The sequence below is a fragment of the Pipistrellus hanaki genome (genome assembly GCF_964339955.1).
Source record: "Pipistrellus hanaki genome assembly, chromosome: 6".
NCBI lineage: Eukaryota > Metazoa > Chordata > Mammalia > Chiroptera > Vespertilionidae > Pipistrellus > Pipistrellus hanaki.
Window position 1 is genome coordinate 32,357,564 of NC_140508.1, and position 18,941 is coordinate 32,376,504.

An 18,941-nucleotide genomic window follows, 5' to 3' on the forward strand; every position below is an offset into this window, starting at 1 on the left:
TGTCTCATAAGTAAGGAGTCTGATTTTGTTCTAAGGGCAGTGAGAACTACCGAAAAGTTTGGAGCAGGATCAAGGAGGGCTTGATGCGCTCAGCTCCTTCCTCTGGGTCAAGAGACTGAAGGCACCACAGTGGAAGCAGGAAGGCAATGATGAGGACGCTGCAGCATTTAAGGGCCTGGGCTCAAATCCTAGCTCTGCATGTATAAGCTGTGTGACCTTGGGCAAGTCACTTCACCTCTCTGAGTCTCAGTTTCTTTATCTGTCCAATGGATACGATAAGAGTTCCCACCTCACAGAACTGTGGTGAGGATTAAATGAGATATAATCTACAGAGTAACTGTCCTATCACATGGCCTGACATGTTCAATGTCAGGCATTCAATGAACCAGATTCTACTTTGTCTGGCCCTGAGTTCCCCCAACTCTCCCACCCCATCTCCTTCTTCTCCAGCCTCACTGGCCTTCCTATTCCTGAGACACAGCAAGCTCATTCCAGCCTCAGGACCTTTGCACATGCTATTCCTTCAGTGTGGAGTGCTCCGCTCCCGCTATTCCCATGGCTGCTGCATTTAATTCAGGCCCCTGCTCCTCCGAGAGGCTCTGCCTCTGTCCCCACTCAACCGTCCATCCCCTCCTCCTGCTTTAGTTGATTCACGGCACTTGTCCCCACCTCACGGAATGTTTACTGGGGTCTGCTTTTATTTCCTCGTGAGAATCTCAGCTCCACGAGAGCAGTGTTTTGTGTGCATGGCCCACAGTTGTACCTCCAACACCTAGAGCCACCTCTGGAACATAGCAGATGCTCAGACAAACCTGTTGACTATTTACACAAAGGACAACAGAGTGGGGAAGATTAAACGTGGAGCCGGCTCTAACTCTCACTGGCCATGAGGCTTTGGCGAGAGCCCCACCTGGCTTTGGGGACCTCGGGGTCCGTCTCTGTAAAGCGGGAAGGAAGGGCTCCATGCTTCGGGGCTCATTTTGAGGACTAGACAATGGCACACATCCACGTACTGATGGATAAAATGACCCCCAATCTCTAGCATTTTTGTTACAACATCTCCCCAACCCCCACCCCCTGCCAGGTGAAATAAAAATGGCAGATCAGGGTGGGAGCTGGGGGCCCCTGCCCCATTCCTTCCCATTTTGTGCATGTTTGAAATTTTTCAAAATAAAAAGAGGAGGAAAAACACAGATTCAAGGCTCAGCCCATGCTACCATGAGCTTCCATTTCTGGAGGACACGTGCCCTTGAATAATGAGAGCCGCCCTGGCATAGGCACTCACCCTCTCCAGCCGGCTGGAAGCTCAGAGCTCACGCCACCCGCTTCCAACCTCCCTCCCAATCCTGACCGGCCACCTGACAGCCTTCAGCTCCCGGCGCTAATCTGCAGCCACCTACCACCCTGCGCCCCCAGATGGATGTGCCAGGAAATCTCACAGACACAACTATCCCATTTCCCACCGGTTCCCACTTCCACCTTGGCTGTTTTGCATCTCTGTGGACAGAGGGCCTGGCGGGACACCTGACAGGGAAAACTCATTTTGCAAAGGGCTCCCTCAAAGACCTGCCCAGGAATGGCCATGCTGACAGGAAAGCAGTTCCAGCTGTGAAAATAGATGCTTCCTTCTCCACGATGGGACGGAAACCCATCTTGGGAGCAGCTGCCGCCTCCGGGGAGGATACACTGATTGTCAGAAATAGGAAAGGAGCACCAGGAAAGCAAGATGCTGGCATCTCCCCCGCCCCCCTCCTTGCCGCAGCTCCCCTACCTGTCAAACAGGGCTAAATGCTGCCCGATTAACCGCATGGGCTGGTCTGGGTCCTCAGTCCACTGGGCCACTTACTGTGTGGCCTTGTGCAAGCTGTTCCACCTCTCTGAGCCTTGTTTCCTCATTATTCAAATCGGATGGTCACTCCACATACTACCCAGGGTGCCGTGCGTGCCACTGGGATCGGACACATGAAGTGCTGAGCCCAGTAAGTGGCCAGGAAAGATGCCTCCCATGGCTTTTACTTTAGTCTTTTCCCATGGCGTTTGAGATCCTGTCAGATTTCTAGCTTTAACGGTGGAAACTTCCAGCACTCCCCCGTGTTAAAAAAGCGTAGGCCTGAACCACAGGGGGCCGGGCTTGGCGTCCCACCCACGCCTTGCCACAGATCTGCCGGGCAAGCCCGCCCGTCCCTTCCTCTCTGCCACTGCCCTCAGGTGCTGGATGAGGGGACTGACAGCTCTCTCAGGCCCCCCTCTGGTTTTCCATGTCTGGGAGCAGGCAAATCCAGACCGGTGGCTAGGGACAGAGACACCTAGAGGCAAGCTATGCCCACAGCACTCAGTCCCACCACCAGACAATTAAATCACACAGCCTGGGTTTCTGCTCAACTTATCCCTCCCCTGCCGGCATGAAAGCGACAGGGGGAAGCCTGCGGCTGAAGACAGTCACCCCCTTATCAGCTCTGTTGTTCTGTGAGTAGCCAGCCACTCTGCGCTCCGAGCTGTGCTAGGTGCTTTACAAGAGCTCGGCTTGCTTTCCTGGGTGAGGAAATCCGAGCAGAACAACACTGATGATTACGACACTGGCTGAGCACTCAGCTACGTGCCAGGCATGGTTTCAAGCGCTTCACACGCAGTTAATCGACTTAATCCTGGAAACGGAGCTGTTGATTCACTCTGTTTTACAGATGAGGAGACCAAGACGCAGGCAGAGCTCAGTGAGTTGTCCGTGCACATGTTCTTGCTGGATTCACACCCCGGGGGTCTGGATCGGACTGAGCCTGTGACTCAGCACGGGGCTCGCTGTGTCCACACGGAGAGGCCAGCTGGTCCCCCGCCCGCGGACCACCGGGGGCCAGAGCTAAGCGTGCACGCACAGGATGATAAAACAAGCGGAAGGCCTCAGACAGGGGTTGATAACACCCCGGGGGCGGGTTCAGAGAAGAAAGAGATCCCCGAGAGCACAAGACAGGAGCACGAACTGAACTGTGAAGGGGGGAGGAGGGGGGAGGAGGGGGACACAGGGAGGTAAGGAGGTACAGGGAAGGGCACTGCTGATGGCAGGAACAGTATGAGCAAAGGAACGTGCTGGAGGGAGCTGCGCCAAGGGCATGGATTTGTACAGAACCATTCACCAAACTGGGTGAGGCCCCGTGAATGAGTGTTCTCCAAACCAAACGCCTCCGGTTCCTATGAATGGGGATCCGACACGCGCGGGACTTCTCAGGGTCTTTGGGTGCCAGGGCGCTGGAGGAGCCGGGAAAGCTTGGGGCCGCAGAGAGGAAGCTTGGTTACCTTGTGGCATGTCAAATGTCAATAGGTCAGCCCTTTGGCAAACATGTGGTTGAGAAAGAAGGCCTGTCGTGGGAGGGAGGCCCTGGTGCAGTGTGTGTGTGTGTGTGTGTGTGTGTGTGTGTGTGTTTAAAAGAAACTTTGGACCCACTCAACAGTTTTGAGCTGGGGAGTGACATGATCTGAGTCGTGTTGACAGGCCAGAAATCTGAGCTCACTTAAGAAGAAGGGGAGGTGGGAGGGGGTGGGGGGGAAACCAAGACTACAAATAAAAAAATAACCTGTCACACGGAGCCATTGGAAGCAGCAAGCGAGTGAGTGTGGGATCCGCACAACACTTTTAGACTGCCTTCCTCTCGCACACCCCCTCTCCATCTGCTGCAAAGGGCACCGGGAAGATACGCGCTCGGAGGAATATTCCAGAGCGCGGCGGCCCAGATGGGGGGCTCTGACGGGAGCCCCTTGTGGCTTGTCACTCGTGAGGGCCAAGGGGCTGCCGGGGTTTCCACCCTCAGTGTAGTTCCAGAGAAACAACTGTGACTCAGTGAAACGTGTCTGCCCCAAGAGGAACCTTTCTACCAACTTCCATCGGAGCCGCGAGGGGCCTCCTCCTGCTCCCTCCAGCTCCGGCTAAGTCCTCCCAACTGAATCGGGGAACGTCTTCCTTCAGAGGGTACAGCCAGGAAGCCGGGATTCAAAAATCCAGGCTCCCTACCTCCGACACGTTCCTTCTCCAGTGTGGGACTCTATTCTCCGTATCTGCAAAATGGGACTAACAGCCAGCTCAGTCTGTGTTTGCTGACCGAGGAAACTATGCACATTAGGCAGTCCGCACACAGCCTGGAACACAGTTAACATTCAAAGAACATTTGGGTCTCCTCGCCTCTCTCCACACATGGTTCACATTAGGAGCTCATGCGTGCGGAGCGCCTACAAGTCAGAGAATGAATCACACCCTGAGTCTCGCGGGATTGGTAAAGGAGTAAATAATTAAGGGGCAGAAGCTAACCAAGGAACCCTCTACATTAAGGGCCTTCCGATAGCCTGAGCTCAACAGGGCGAACGCCCCCCGCCCCTGTCTTCTTGAGAAAGAGGAAGTGAGATTAGTTTCACCATTTAGGAAAGTACAGAGAAGCCTTCGGCGTGCCGCTCTCTACCAAAAGGCCAGGGCCTCGCCAGAGGGCCCCGATGCCCCCAGACCCGAGCCCCTGTGGCCTGGCCTTCTCCGCGCGGGCCAGAGTGAGGAATGAATGGGAGCTCACTTTGACGTCAGCCCAGGAGGTGCCGTCCCAAGACCTAGGTGGGACCCAGACAGGAGCCAGCAGGTTCAGTGCCATGTGCTGTTGCTGCTGCTAGACAATCTAGCTCCCCAGATGTCCCCAAGCCCCTGTCCCCTGTCCCCTGCCCTTCTCCCGGCCTCAGAATCTCCCTCGGGGCGTTGTTTTACGACACACACGCCTCCCACTGGCTCCCAGAACACAGGTTGGTGACTTCACTGGCATCTTTTTAGAATTCCCCTTTGGCAGCAGCTGTGGTGAAAGCAATCTTTAGAAACCTCTTCCCCTGCCGCCCCCAAACAAGATAATTCCCGTGACCGGCCCCCCTCCAAACAGTGACCATGGGAAGCCACGGCGGTCACGTGACACCTCCCAGGCTGACAGTACCGCCGGAGACACTAGTAGTCATTCAATCCAGAGCCGCCTTCCGAAGCCTGACATTTGAGTTTCTCACTCAAACAAATCCATTTTCTTAGGAAATTGCAGGACGGCCCCCTTCTACCTTCCTCTGCCCTTCTGCTCTGCCTCTGTGCTGCTTTGTCGCATACCAGGCTTAGGGCCACCGAGGGAGGGGCCTGACGCCCCGTCCCTCAGCCAAAAACCACATGAATGCCAGGCCTGGGCCGGAGTGTGACCAGGACCCTGTAGAACATAGAGTGAAGGATGCTGGGAGACTTCGGTTATGATGGTGACACCCTACCCCTTCCCCACCACCCTCCGCCAGGAAATGTATTCTCGCCTCCCGAGATTTATTCTTGTCAAAGTTAATCTTGGCCCCTCTGCTGCTCCCACTTTTTCAGGCTATTGATGTTGAATGGCTTGGAACCAAAGTTTTATGGCCTAATCTTTACCTTTTTATAGATTGTTTTTATAGATAAAAGGGGGAGATTCTATCACAGGAAGGGTGGTGGGGTTCCCAGCTGGGGCCCTGGGAAACGTAGGCTGTCCATCTGAAAACCTGTGAACCGGCGTTGCCATGCTTTTTGCCAGAAAACTAAGCCACTGGGTCCTGACTCGAGGAGGGTCTGGAATAGACATTGAGAGATTAACTTGTGCCCGATTCCCTGTTTTAGGGAAATGAAGCACGTGTGAGAGGTGCTCATGCATTTCCAAGCCAGGAAGGATGGCAGGGCAGGGGCTGGGACTCTGAAGGGTATACATGGCCGGCTCAGGCAGGAAGGAGCAGATCAGAGATGCCACTCACCAGAGAGATAGAAATATACCAGTGCTTCCTTCCGCCCAGCAAGGACCCAACAGTAACAGAAAGACCTGGGAATGGGGCTGGGGGGTGGGGTTGAGGGAGACCTATGTGGATCCCTGGGTTCAGGAGAAACTGCAGGGCAGAGAGAAGAGGCTGTTTACCCCCACTTCTCCCTCCACCCACTCTCTGCTAGTTCTCCGTTTCTCACTGCTCTCAGATGGTTACCCGTCTCTAGGCAAATGCAAAAGGGGGAGGTGGATACTGAGCTCATCTCTGCCTCTTTCCTCAAGGGAGGGAGGTGCCGAGACCCCTCTGCCGACAGCACAGCTTCAAGAAGCCCAGAATCAAGGTGCTCCTTTCTTCTCCCCCACCCCTGCTCTTACATGCCATGCCTCTGCCCCCCATGCCCTCCCCGGAGACCCACGGCTTTTGCAAAACCCCTTTAAGAAGCAGGACTCCTGAATGGTGACCTCACCCCTTGGCGAACACATGCCAGCCTTCAGAGGCTGCCGGCTGGAGGCAGCCAGGTGTTTGATGTAGGCCAACAAAAAGCCCTGCTCAGAGCCACAGGTAATAGCCCCACGGAGCCCCTGAACTGCAGGGAGCTGGGGAAGGCAGGAGGGGGCGGGGGCAGGGGAGGGGGCGAGCCAGCAAGGAGAACTGCCATCCAGCGAGAGGCTCCGGCTACCACAGGGACATGCACCGTGTTTTCCTATCAGGATCTGTTGATCTGATCGCAGCAGCTCACCCCAGGGTTACCACGGCTCCCTCCGTCTCTCCCCCATGCACACACTGACACTGTTTCACTCTGCGCACCAGCGGGCAGGCTCCCTCTCCCCTAATTGCAACGCCTGTTTCTGTTCCATCCTGGGCAGTAAGTGCCTGGGGGACCTCTGCCCCCCACCCCCTCACCCCCTTCTCTCGGACCCTGAAATCAAACCTGTGGAAAGCATCGGACCAGGCAGAGCTTTATAGAGAAGCCGGGGTGTCTGGTTCGGAAAGCAGCCGGCAGCCTGCCCCCCCCCCCCCTTCCGGATCGGGCAGGGCGCAGCAACTCATGGGGGGCCGTTCCGGTGCCCGGCTCAGTGGCACCCAGTGGGCATCGGGTTCCATCCTTGGCTGTGTGACCTTGGGCCACTCGGCGGCCCTCTCTTGGCCTCAGTTTTCCGATCTGTAGCCCTGACTACAGACATCGCTACCCCTATCGCCGCGGACAGCCCCGCGGCCCCCAGGGGCGGCCGGGGACGCCGGAGCCCGCCGTGTGGGGGGCAGCGGCGGGGGCGCGGGCGGGGGCGCTTACCTGCCCAGGTGCAGGACGCGGCGATCAGCAGGCAGAGCAGCGGCCCGAGGCGGCCGGGGGCCGGGCCGGCGGGCTCCATGGGCCGCGGCTGCGGAGCGAGGAGGGAGAGCGGCCGTGAGTGCGCGCTCGGGCAAGCGCGGGCTGGAGCGGGGAAATGACTAAGCCCCCCCTCTTCCCCCTCCCGCCCTCCCTCCCCTCTCTTCCCCTCCCCTCTCGGCCGGGCTCCCCCCTCCCCGGAACGGGCGCCTGGAGCAGCTCCGGAGCCGCCGTCCCCGCCGCGATTTTAGGATTACATCCCCCACCCCCACCCCCGCGCCCCCCACTCCCCGGAGAGATGGGGAGACGGGCAGACCCCGAGCGCGCAGGAGAGAGAGCGGGGCGGCCGGAGAGCGGCGAGGCGGCGGGAGAGGGAAGCAGACCGGGGTAGCCAGGCAGAGAGCCAGAGACACAGGCAGCGAGGGGTGGGGGGAGCGAGAGGCGGGGGCCGGGGAGAGGAGCGCGCGAGGCGGCGCGCGGAGCCAGACGCGCCGGAGGAGAGGGACCGCGAGCCCGGGTCCGGGGCCGCTCCGCCGGCCGCCCCCGCCGCGGCCCGCCGGCCCCGCCCGCTCTCCGCCCGGCGCCCGCGGCTCGGCTCGCTCCGGCCGCAGTCCGGGCCGCTGAGCCCGGCCCCCGCCCGCCGTCCGCCCCCTTCTCCCTCCTCCTCCTCCCTCCGCCCTCCAGCCCGCGCGGGGGCTGCGGGGCTCCGGCCGCCCGGCACCCCCTCGGCCAGCGCCCGCCAGGGAAGGGAGGAGGGCTGGGGTCTCCGGCGCGGCCAGGAGGCCGGGGTCGCCCCTCGCTGGCACCCGCCCGCCCGAGCCCCCCGCGCAGCCCCGGAGGCGGCCGCCAGAACCCGCCGCCCCCGGCGCACCCCGCTCGCTCGGTCCGGGACCAGCCCGGCCTCCGCCTCCAACAATGTGCCAGTTCAGAAGCCGCGCGGCTGTCAGCTCCCCGGCCCGCCCTCCCGCTCCCCCTCCGCCCGCGGACTCGGACCTGCGGGCTCGGGGGCGGCGGGGGCAGCGCCGGGGGCCGGGGGCCGGGGTGCGGGGTCCGGGCCCGCTCCGCTCAGCGCAAACTTGTTTTTCCCAGGTCGGCGCGGCGAGCCGGGCTCAGCATCCTCTTAAGGTGGACTGGGGAAGTTGCGGCCGGCCTCCCTCGCCTCCGGACTCCGGCCGCTGCGGCCAGTCCCGGCTTCCCTCTGCCTGCCGCCGAGAGGCTGGAGGCGGCGAAGCAGCGGGGGGAGCGGCGGGGACTCGGGGTGTCTGCCTGTGCCTCTTCCCAAGTGGCCCTGCCCCTTCTCCAAAAGAAGGCCCCGTGGGGGGTCCGCTTGGGCCACATAGGGGGCCCCCCAAGTCTGTCCGAGCTGGGCCTAGGTGGAGGAAAAGCAGGAAGTAAGTGAATGTGGGGGGAAGGGGAAGAGGAAGGAGAGAGTGATGGTACAAAAATAGCGTGTGTGTAGGAAGGATTTCAGTGCCGCCTGCAACAGAGGCTTCAGGGTAGAGGAGAAAGAACGCGAGGAGGGCTGCGGCCAGGGAACTAGAGGGGAAGGGTCCTCCCCTCCCCGGGGAGGTGGGCGCTCTCTGCCAGGTGCCTCTCTGTGGCAGACTTGGGGGGAGTGGGTGTTGGGGGGGGGGTGGGAAAGGGGGACTTGAAGTCCTGGGCTCCAGGACATGACAAGTAAGGAGTAATAATATGAGGGCAAAGCAGGGGAACAGAGGCAAAAGGCTTGGAGTTGGAGAGGACAGAGCCTCTATGTGTCTCTGTCTTTCAGGCTTTCTGTCCATCCCCCCCCCCCCCTTTCTCTCCCCTTCTCCTTAAACTGAGCTGTGTGCCCAGTAGCAGCCAGGTCAGTGACAGGGAGTGGGCGTGCTGGCCACCTGGCGAAGGTGGTGAGGACAGTGGTCGGGAAAGGAGCCCAAGGCCCTCTGCTAATTGGAGGGTTTGGGGCTTGGAAATAAAGCGGCATCCAATGCGGCAAGGCTGTCAAGGAAAGAATATGAATGAGCCGAAACTGGTTTGGCTCAGTGGATAGAACCTCGGCCTGCAGACTGAAAGGTCCCGGGTTCGATTCCTGTCAAGGGCATGCATGTACCTTGGTTGCGGGCACATCCCCAGTAGGGGTGATGCAGGAGGCAGCTGATTGATGATTCTCATCGATGTTTCTAACTCTCTATCCCTCTCTCTGTAAAAAATCAATATATATGTATATATTTTTTAATATGAATGAAGCCATAAAAGGGAGCCCAGAGAGGAAGTGGACTTGCCTAAGACCACACAGCAAGGCCAGGGGTAGAAACAATTTTGACTTCCCGGATTCCCGGGCTAAATAAAGACCTTTGCAAAGTGATAGCCTCACTTCCATCCCAGCCTCCCTGCCAGAGGCTGGTCCTGGTCTTGGGCTAAGAGAGAGGCAGCCGGGTCCAGCTTGAGAGCAGGAACCAGGCTCCTGGGTTCCAATCCTGCCAGCTACCTCTTATGAGCTGTGCAGACTTGGGGAAACACCTTATCCTGTCGGTGCTTCACCTTCCTCGTCTGAAATGAGGCCAACCTGAGTGTCTACCCAAAAAGGCTGGTGAGAGGATTGGGTGAATTAATACTTGTACAACACTTTAAAGAGTGTGTAGCATGTCCCAAGTGCTCCACAGCATGTGACAAATAAGCGAAGTGTTTGACAACAATCCTTGGGAGCCCACGGGGTTCTGGGCAGTATTTGAAGGACGAGGGAATTTTACTTTTCTATGGGTGTGGGAGACACAGCAGGAACCCTTGCCATGCTCCTGTCCACATGAGGCATTTATATTCTGGTGGAGAGACAGATAAGTAGACAAGTAGAAATAATTAATGAACAACAGAAGATTGAGCTCAGAGAGTGAGGAGGGTGTGCTCATTTAGATAAGGGCGAGGCCTCCCTGTGAAGCTGGGAGCTGAATCACAAGAAGGGGTGACAGAGTGAGGATTTGGGGGTTTGCTGTTCCGGGAAGAGGGGACAGCATAGATAAAGGCCCTGGGGCCCGTTTGGCTGGAGGGGAATGAGCGAGGGATGGGGGAGAGTGGTCCAGGTAGGTGGTCTTGCAGGCCTTGGTGAAGCATGCATTTATTCGACAGATAGGAAGTTATTGGCGGGTTTCAGCAGGAGAGCACCATGGGGTGATCCATATGTCTAAAAGGCCAGGGCAGCCTGGCTTCCAGCGGAGAGTGGGCCGCAGGGAGGGGAACATGGAGTCAGAGCACCGGTCAGGGGGCTGTTCTGGGGTCCTAGTATCTGAGTGGGAGGGAGGGAGTCTCTAACTCTTCAGGCCACATCTGGCGGAGACCATGAAGGTGACCAGCTGGGACTCCTGGGAAAATCCATTATTAGAATCCATCTGAGTGGGAATGGGGGCAGAGGCTGCTGATGAAGGTCAGAGATGAGGCAGACTCCTGGCCTGGGCTTCCAGAAGACCCTGCCATTCCCCAGGACACACACACACACACACACACACACACACCCTGCCTGGGATTAGGAGAAGGCGGATTAGGGAAGGATAATAATTGAACCACCTGCTATTTATACACTAGTATAGCACCTCCTCTGGCAAAGGACTCAGCGGGGCTTCCCAATGCTTGTCCCGGGAGGGGGCGTGGGCCTTGTTTTCTTGTCCCAGCATCCACAGAAAAATCACCCGTGGCCAACCCTCAGGGCTGGGAGGTCACTGAGACCAGTGGGCAGCCAGCCGGGTATCCTGAGGTTGGGGGGTTTGTTTGAAGTCACAGAGTGAGTCACAGAGGCAGACATAGGAGGCCTCTGGGCTGCCCTGGGTTAAAATGGAATTGCCTCATACTTATACGATTCATTCATGCAATCAACAGTATTAATCGTGCATCTACTATGTGCCAGGCTCTGTGCTAGGCACTGAGGATGCAGCAGGTGTGTGTGTGTGGGGGGGGGGGGGGGGAGAGAAACAACAACAGACAAAAACTCCTTCCCCAAGGAACTGACATTCGAGCAGGGACAAACAAGCAAATCAGTATGTACACTATTTAGTGTGTCAGATGGGGATAAAGCTTGTAGGAGAGGAAAAAAGCAGAGAAAGGGCCCAGGAGGGCCAGTGAGAGGGAAGGGGGTCAGGAAAGGCCCCGGAGGAGGTGATATTTAAGTGACTGCCGAAGCCAGAGGCAGCTCCATCCCCGCATGGCTCCGACTCTTCCCTGTTGCTCCTGGCCCGCCATCTGTCAGCAGCGCATCCCACTGGCTGGACCGTCCCTGCAAATCCAGAACCAAACCCCTTCTCGGCGCCTCCACAGCTGTTCCGGCCCTGGTCTAAGCCTTCACCATCTCCCTCCTGGGCACCCACTTCCTGAGTCTGTTCTCCACTCCGCAGCCAGAGGGATCTTTTTATAGAAGCCGTACAGACCGTGTCCCTGCCCTGCTGGAGAGAACTCTGGAATCAGCAGGAGGAGGGGAGCACCAAGGGCCTTGAAGCCAAGACTCGGCCCACTTGACTGATGAGACTTTTCTTTATGAGCCTCAGTCTTTTCGTCTGTGAAATAGGAATAACCAGGTCTCCCTGATCCCAGGGGCAGACCTGGCACAACCATAGTGGGAGCGTCTAAGGTAGGGGTGTCGAACTCAATCAGAGAAGGGGCCAAAATCTAAAATCCAGCCTAAATCGCGGGCCGAATGGTTTACTGAACAGTCATAAACTGACAATGTCATAAACTGACAGCGGAGTGCAGTGATGACAGCGCGGTGCGGGTCACATTGCAAGGCCTGGCGGGCTGGATTTGGCCCGCGGGCCTTGTGTTTGACACATGTGGTCTAAGGAGTTGGCCTCTGTGTGTGTGTGTGATGGGGGGGGGGGGGGGGAGGGGGGAGGAGGATGATAGCGCCCAGGTGTGTGCCTGGCCCTTCTACATGCATCGGCTCCCTGAAGTCCCAGCGATGGCAACATGTGCCCAGAGGTAGGGAAACAAGGCCAGAGGCGGAGAGTGACTTGACCAGGGTCACTTTGCCTGCCAAGGCATGCTGGAACCCGCAGGGACCCAGTTCTGCCTGGCACCAGCCCTGCTTGCCAGGCTCGGCTCCTCACTTCCTGGAACCCCGGGCTGGCAGCAGCAGGCAGGCCCGTCAGGCCGCTTTTGTCTGGGGCCTGTCAGGAGGCTGGAGCTGCCAACGACCTATTTTTCTGGGCAAGAGGAGCCGTTTGGAGCGAGAGGCCTCCGTGTTGGAGCCAGAACAATAAAATGAAAACAGCAAGGACTCCTGGGCAGCTTGGAACAGGGAACCCGCAGCCCCAGAGAGGAGCTGCTGGCAGCCTGGAGAGTATGCAGGGTAGAGGCGGGAGGCGGCGGGGCCTACTGCACACACCCCCTCCTGCCCCCCCATTCCCGGTTCTGTTCTCTGACTTTATCTCCGAGGCTTCCGCCACCCATGTCATAGCCGCAGAAACCAAAGTTCAGAGGGATAGCGGCTTGCTGGGGACACGCAGTTACTGAGGGGCTGAGCCAGTTAGGATTGGAGCTCAGTTCTTCAAGGAACAACAATTCCTATTTGTTCAGCATCGACTACGTATGCTTCACAGGCATGTGTGTGTGACATAGTCACCCCGCACCTGGGAGGGCTGCTAATCATTCATTTTACAGATACAAAAGCTGCTTTAGAGAGAGGTCTCTGCTCACAGGTCATGCCCTCAGGAGGCCCTGCCAGACCGCCCACCCAGTGAAAATAGTCCCCACCCCCACCCCAGTGCACTCTCTCCCCTTCCCTGTGTTATTGTTTATCTCCAGAGCACACATCGTGGCCTGCCTGAGCTGTCTGTCTTCAGTGCATTTAGTCCTTCTCCTTAACTAGCCACAGCTCAGGGCAGCCCCAAGGCCTGGCTCCTGGCCCTGGGAACACATTTATGGTTCACAACTGGTGGTGGGACAGGTTACACTGCCCCTTTGTGCCTCACCTGCCCAGGTCCAGGTAACGATGGAACCATACCTGAAAGGTTCCTTGTAAGGATTAAATGAGTGACTATGGGAAAAGATGTTGGCCATTGCCATGGTCTTCTCCCAGCAATGCAGCCCCAAGGGCCTTCAACAACAAAGAGTAGGTTTCAACAAATATGAGTTCATTTTAAAAGCGACATGCGCAAGATCACATGGCAAGACATCAGCGAGTCTGGATTTGAAGGTGGTGGGTCTCTCTGAGCCTGTGCTTCAACGCACCTCATTCTTATAATCACCCCTTCACAGCATGCCCCTCCCCGTTCCCCCTATCCCCTCTCCCTAGTCCCCAACCCCCCCCCCCCCCCCCCCACACACACACACACTCTGCAATCCCCACCACCATAGCTGCACAGGACTCAGAGTGGGGTTTCCCAAGTGAGCAGGCCTCAGTGTCGCCTGGAGGGAGCGGTTAAACAGGGATCCTAGGGCTCACCCCCGGAATGGCTGATTCACCGTTCTCGGGAAGGTCTGGAAATCTGCTTCTCTAACAGTCCCCGGCTGATGCCGAGGCTGCTGGTCTGAGCTCACCCCCCGAGAACCCCTGAACAGGCTGGCGGGAATGGGTCATGAGCCCAGCCCCCGTTTTCCTGTTTGTCCGTCTCTCTATCCCTGTTTTCTGTCCTCCCCTGCCAGGCAAAGCACAAGGGTGACAGCACTGGCTCAGGGACAGCAGCCAGTGCCCAGCAGCCGAGGGGCCGTGACCGGTCACAGAGCCGGGGCCCTGGGGAGCCACGCTGTAATTAATGTTTTCCTGGGGAAGTCAGAGACTCAGCGACTAAGCAACTCGGCAGCAAGCAAGCTGCTCTCTGTCGGGCCCTAAACACTGTTCTTGGGCTCTGGGGATCTGACTCTGCCAGGAGCCCAGCCCAGCTGTGCAGAGCTGAGCCTCCCCCATACTCCTGGTCCCCTGCAGGGCGGTGACGCCAGGACTGCCGTCAGGGCAGAGAGCTGATTGCCTCACTAGATATACACTGGGAGGTCTGAGTTCAAGTCCTGACTCTGCCCAGTGATAAGGCTAACCATAGGAAAGTGCAGGAGCACTTATTAAGCTCCAAGGATTTTAGTGGATTCTCTTGTGTTTTTCACTCCCTATAGCTCTTATTCCCACTTAACAGATGAGAAAGCTGAGGCACAGAGAGGCGAAGGGACTTGTGCAAGAGCTCACACCTTGTGCGTTGCAGAGCTAGGCTCTGAATCCAGGCGTTCTCACTCCCCAGCCCCTGCTCCCAACCTCTGTACATTCTGCCTTGGAGCCTGGGTGGCCCCACAGTGCCCTCTCTGGTCTCCCTCCATCATCGGGGGCTGGCTGATGGTTTCGGGGCTCTTCTGGCTTGATTATTTCTGGGCCTGCAGAGGCGCTGTAGGCATGGAAGGATCTGGTGAATGAAATGATGGATGAACAGATCAGTTTCTGTTTCTCTCTCTCTCCCTCTCTCTCTCTCCCTCTCTCTCTCTCTCTCTCTCTCTCTCTCTCTCTCTCTCTCTCTCCCTCTCTCTCTCCCTCTCTCTCTCTCTCTCTCTCTCTCTCTCTCTCTCTCTCTCTCTCTCTCTCTCTCTCTCTCTCTCGTGATGGGACACCAGAGCTCAGGGCTGAGAGCTCCGAGCTGTGCCCCTCACCACCTGTGCGGTCTTGGGTGGGTGGAAGCCTCCATTCTTCTCTGAAAGCAGGTGGAGGGCAGAATTAATGGGTAAAAGGGGAGGGGGGATGGAGATGGGGGCAAAGGACAGACAGATGGAATCGGCAGACTGCCACTGAGAGCCATGGCTGGCGCCTGCCTCTGTCCCGTCTTCTCCCTCTCAGTTTCATTCATGCGGTGGCTCAGGCAAAATTCCTCGGTGTCTCCCACGAGCCCTCTCTTTATCTTCCTCTCCATTCACAGTACGGCCAATCACCTGGGCTTTGCCTTCAAAATAAACTCGCTATCTGACCATCCTTACCACCTGTATTCCCCTTGATCCCACCCACCTCCATCTCTCCCCTCCTCACCTGCTTCCGCACTGGACTGCCCAGCTTGTCCTTCCTTCAGCCTAAACCTCCCAATAGTAAGGTGACCAGACCTCCCGCTTTTGGCGGGATAGTCCAGATTTTTAACAATTTGTCCCGCAATCGGGACATTTTTAAAATGCCGCGAAACGCGGGACAAATTGTTAGAAATCGGGACTGTCCCGCCAAAAGCAGGATGTCTGGTCGCCTTACCCAATAGCCTTGCCTCTCATCGCTTGGAATAAAACCCCAAGGTTTTAATGTGGCCCGCGCAGCCCCTGTGATCCCACCCACTGCCCCCTCTCTGACCTTGCTCACTCCATTCCTTGAACATCCCCAGGGCCTTTGGCCTGGCTGCTCCCTGTGCAGTGTCCTCTCACCCAGCTGCCTGCCTGGGCTTGCCCTGTCCCTTCCTTTGGGTCTTTGCTCAGAAGAAGTCCCTTTCTTGGAGAAGCCTGTCTGGATCACTCTACTTAAAGAAGTCCCGTCATATCTTACCCCCTTACCCTACGGGATTTTGTTGAAAACATATAACTATGATGCACTGCTTGGTTGCCCTGCCTTTCCCCCACTCATATGCGGGCTCCGTGCAGGGTCTTCGGGCTCCAGCGGCGCCTGCACGGAGCAGGGCCTCGGCGAACGCGGGGAAGATGCCGCCGGAGCCAGCAGGTCTGTCCGCCAGCACCAGCAGCTCGGCCAAACGTGCGGGCTCCTCTGCCCTGATGGCCCGGCTTGGCCTGCGTTTCCTGGAGGCATAGATGCCCTCGTTGAACTTGAGTTTCCTTCCCAGGCAGGGACGCCAGGGCTCCAGCTGGCCTCGTTCCTGCTCCGGAGAGGAAGTGTCTGTCCCGGGGTGGCAGCTGCTCATAGGGAAAACCCAAGCCACTCGCTCGGCTTTCTCTGCTCCCAGCTTCTGTGGCCTCAGGGGAGCAGTGGCCTTTATGGCACCATTGCCCCTGGAGCAAGGGGGACGATCGGGAAGCAGGTGCCTCCCCGGCCATTTCCTGAGCTCTTTGACCTGTTACCTCCTGATACCTGGGCGGACTCCCACAGTCCGCTGTGTGAAGGCTGGGCTTGGGTGCTGGCCGCACCTGGCTGGACTTTGCACCATTCATGTCCCCCCCTATATCCGATGAGCAAACAACAGCTCCGTGATAGGCAGAGACTGACTACCTAGGCTACATATTGGGTCAATGGCAAGCAAGGGGGATGAGCCCAGACCTTTTGCTACGAAATCCCTTATTCTCCTCTTTATCTTCAATCTACCCCTCCCCAACGCCTGGGGCCCGGGTGGCTCATACCTGCAATCCCACCTTTGGAGTTTGTCCAGCCACGAAAGCAGTGACAGACCCCTACATGGATAAGACTGAGGCACAGAGAGGGACATGGGGTGGCCCCGTCTCACTGCCTGGAAGTCCAAAGAGCCAAACTGGAACCCATTAGCCTGTGTTTGTCCTCCTAGTGTTTCTTCTCCCCAGTTTCAAGCAAATAACTGGGCTTCGTACGTGGGTGCTGCGGGGATGTGGGGGGAAGGGGGCCATAGGAAGGCCTCTTGGTTTTGGGTGAAGTCTAAAACTAAAGGAATTCCCAGACAGACTTGGAAGAGACTGGGGAAGAGGCAGGACATGTTGGAGAAACTGGAAGGTCCCCGGCTGGTGGGGGTGCCGCTCTTCCCTCAGTGGAACTGGAGTGTGGGGGTGCAACCTTGGAGCAGGCCTTATGGTGGCCCGGGAAAGCCAGACCCGGGTTCCAAGGCCTCTGCCCCACCACAGGCCCAAGGCCCTCCTTGGGGAATGGCCTTCATTCAGTCGACCTATTTATTGAGCACCTACTATGCGCTTTGGCTGTTCTGAGTGCTGGAACAGCCTTTGTGGACTCGGGTGGAGGGGAGAGTTCACATTCCAGTGAGAGAAATGAAGAATAAATACAGGCATGCTATGTAGGCAGTGAGAGCTGCTGAGAAAAAGGAAGCAGAGCGAGGGCCTGTGATGCTACATTTCTAATAAATTCGGTAAAGCCAAAGCTGCTGGTCCACAGACTGCACTGTGCCCAACGGTGCCTGCGGCCTGAGCATCCTACCTGCTGCTCAGTTTCAAGCCCAAATGCTTTGGGATGTCATTTGAGGCTCTTGACAAATTTTGCAGTCCCTCCCACTTACCTGAAGACTGGAACTTTAACTTTGCAACTATTGCCTACAACAGTGGTCGGCAAACTCATTAGTCAAAAGAGCCAAATATCAACAGTACAGCGATTGAAATGTCTTTTGAGAGCCGAAAACCGACTTCTGTGCATGGGCCACGAAGTTTCAATCGCACTGTACGTGCGCGCCCGCAAGTGGTATTTTGCGGAAGAGCCACAATGAAGGAGCCAAAGAACCGCATGTGGCTAGAGAGCCACGGTTTGCTGACCACTGGCCTACAACAACAGAATGGTTCTTCCCTGCCCCCTGGCATGCCCCACCCCTTCCCTGCAGGACCAGAAGCCTCTGGGGGGATCCCTGGGATCTCGAGCCAGCCTGGCGGGCTCCAGGTTCCAGCCCTGCCAGCTACCTGCTGTGTGACTTTGGGAAAGAGCCTTTGCCTCTCTGTGCTTCCGTTTCTCATCTGCACAAAGGGGGAAAGAAACACCACACACATTACAATTCTTTTCAGGGATATTTTGAAGATTCAAGAAATAGTATTCATCAAAAGTCTGGCACACAGGAGGTACTCAATAAATGCAACATCACTCTCCTCCAATTCTCTGTCCTTTAGGGGAGCGATCTATGTATTTTCATCTCATTATTCCAATTTTTTTCTATTTTTGTTTCTGTTCTATAAAGTGCATAGAAGTCCAAAAAGAATATAATGCATTTATAAATAGACAAATAAACATACACTGGGAGTGCATGTTTAAAATGTTTTTGCTAACAGGGAATATGATTTAAGAAATTCTGAAGCCCAGTAGGATTGATAGGAAAAGAATCTTAGAGCTGGGAGGCATTTTAAAGGCCTCCAGCTCCCCCCAGCACTCCCCTCCCACCTGATGTGCAAGCCTCTCTGTTACACTAAATTGCCTCTAGCAACGGGGAGCTCACTGCCTTTCCGGAAATCTGTTTTGTTCTGTCCTGGGAAGGGTTTGCTGAGCTCCCCGCCCCATGTGTTCCAGCCCCTCCCATGGCCTCCCAGTCCACCATGTCCTAGCTCTGGCCATGTGCATAGTAGGCCTTCAATAATGTCCCATAAACAAGTGGGAATAGCTATTCTTATTTGGAGGGTGCACTAACAATTCAGTATCCTGTCACCCTCGGAGTGTGTTGGTCTCTGAAATTTGCATCTATTTATTTGGGTTTGTTAACATGTGTTTGCACATGCATGTATGTGTGTATGCCACTGTATGTTTCTCTGAGTGGCTTTGTCTCTATGGATGTGTGTGTGCGCACTACAAATATCCATGTGTGCTGTACATGTGTGCTATGCATGTCTTTCTCTGGGTCTTTGCATGTCTGTGTATTCAGGGGCGTGTCCCTGTGGGTCGTGAGTTTGCCTCTATCCGTTTGGTTTGTTTGCATGTGTGTGAGTGTGTGCTGTCTGCAGATGTCCATGTGTGGTGTGCATGTCTCTCTCTTTCTCTGTCTTTGTATGTCTGTGTGCCTGGAGTCTTTCTCTGTGTGTGTCAGTGTGTGTGTGTGTGTGTGTGTGTGTGTGTGTGTGTGTGTGCATGAGTGTGTCTCCCTTTCAGGGAGCTGGGGGTGACTCCTTGCAGCCTGGTCGACTTAAGGCCGTCTGACTGGCAGGCAGCAAGGGCTGCACCCCCCTCCTCTCCTGCTCAGCTGTGCTAATCACTGGGTTATATGCAGATGGCAAATGTGTGGCTGCCAGGCTGGGAGGAGGGGAGGTGAGGGGT

At 56.8% G+C, this 18,941-nt stretch overlaps 1 protein-coding gene across 7 annotated transcripts in view; it reads right to left on the reverse strand.

The window, feature by feature from the left end:
- The window catches only part of LOC311624073 (tyrosine-protein phosphatase non-receptor type substrate 1-like), a 46,746-nt gene extending 38,336 nt beyond the window's left edge, over positions 1-8,410 (reverse strand). The window contains exons 1-2 of one of the 7 annotated variants that reach the window (XM_084886899.1): positions 8,093-8,410; positions 7,064-7,151 (exon numbers count right to left, since the gene is read on the reverse strand). In XM_084886899.1, coding sequence (XP_084743025.1) covers positions 7,064-7,142 — 79 coding nt within the window. In that variant the 5' untranslated portion in view covers positions 7,143-7,151; positions 8,093-8,410. Of the gene's footprint in view, positions 1-7,063; positions 7,250-7,415; positions 7,714-7,970; positions 8,039-8,092 lie in introns of those variants that run through there. The other 6 variants (XM_084886897.1, XM_084886900.1, XM_084886898.1 and 3 more) reach the window with 6 other exon arrangements.
- Between the last annotated feature and the right edge of the window lie 10,531 nt (positions 8,411-18,941).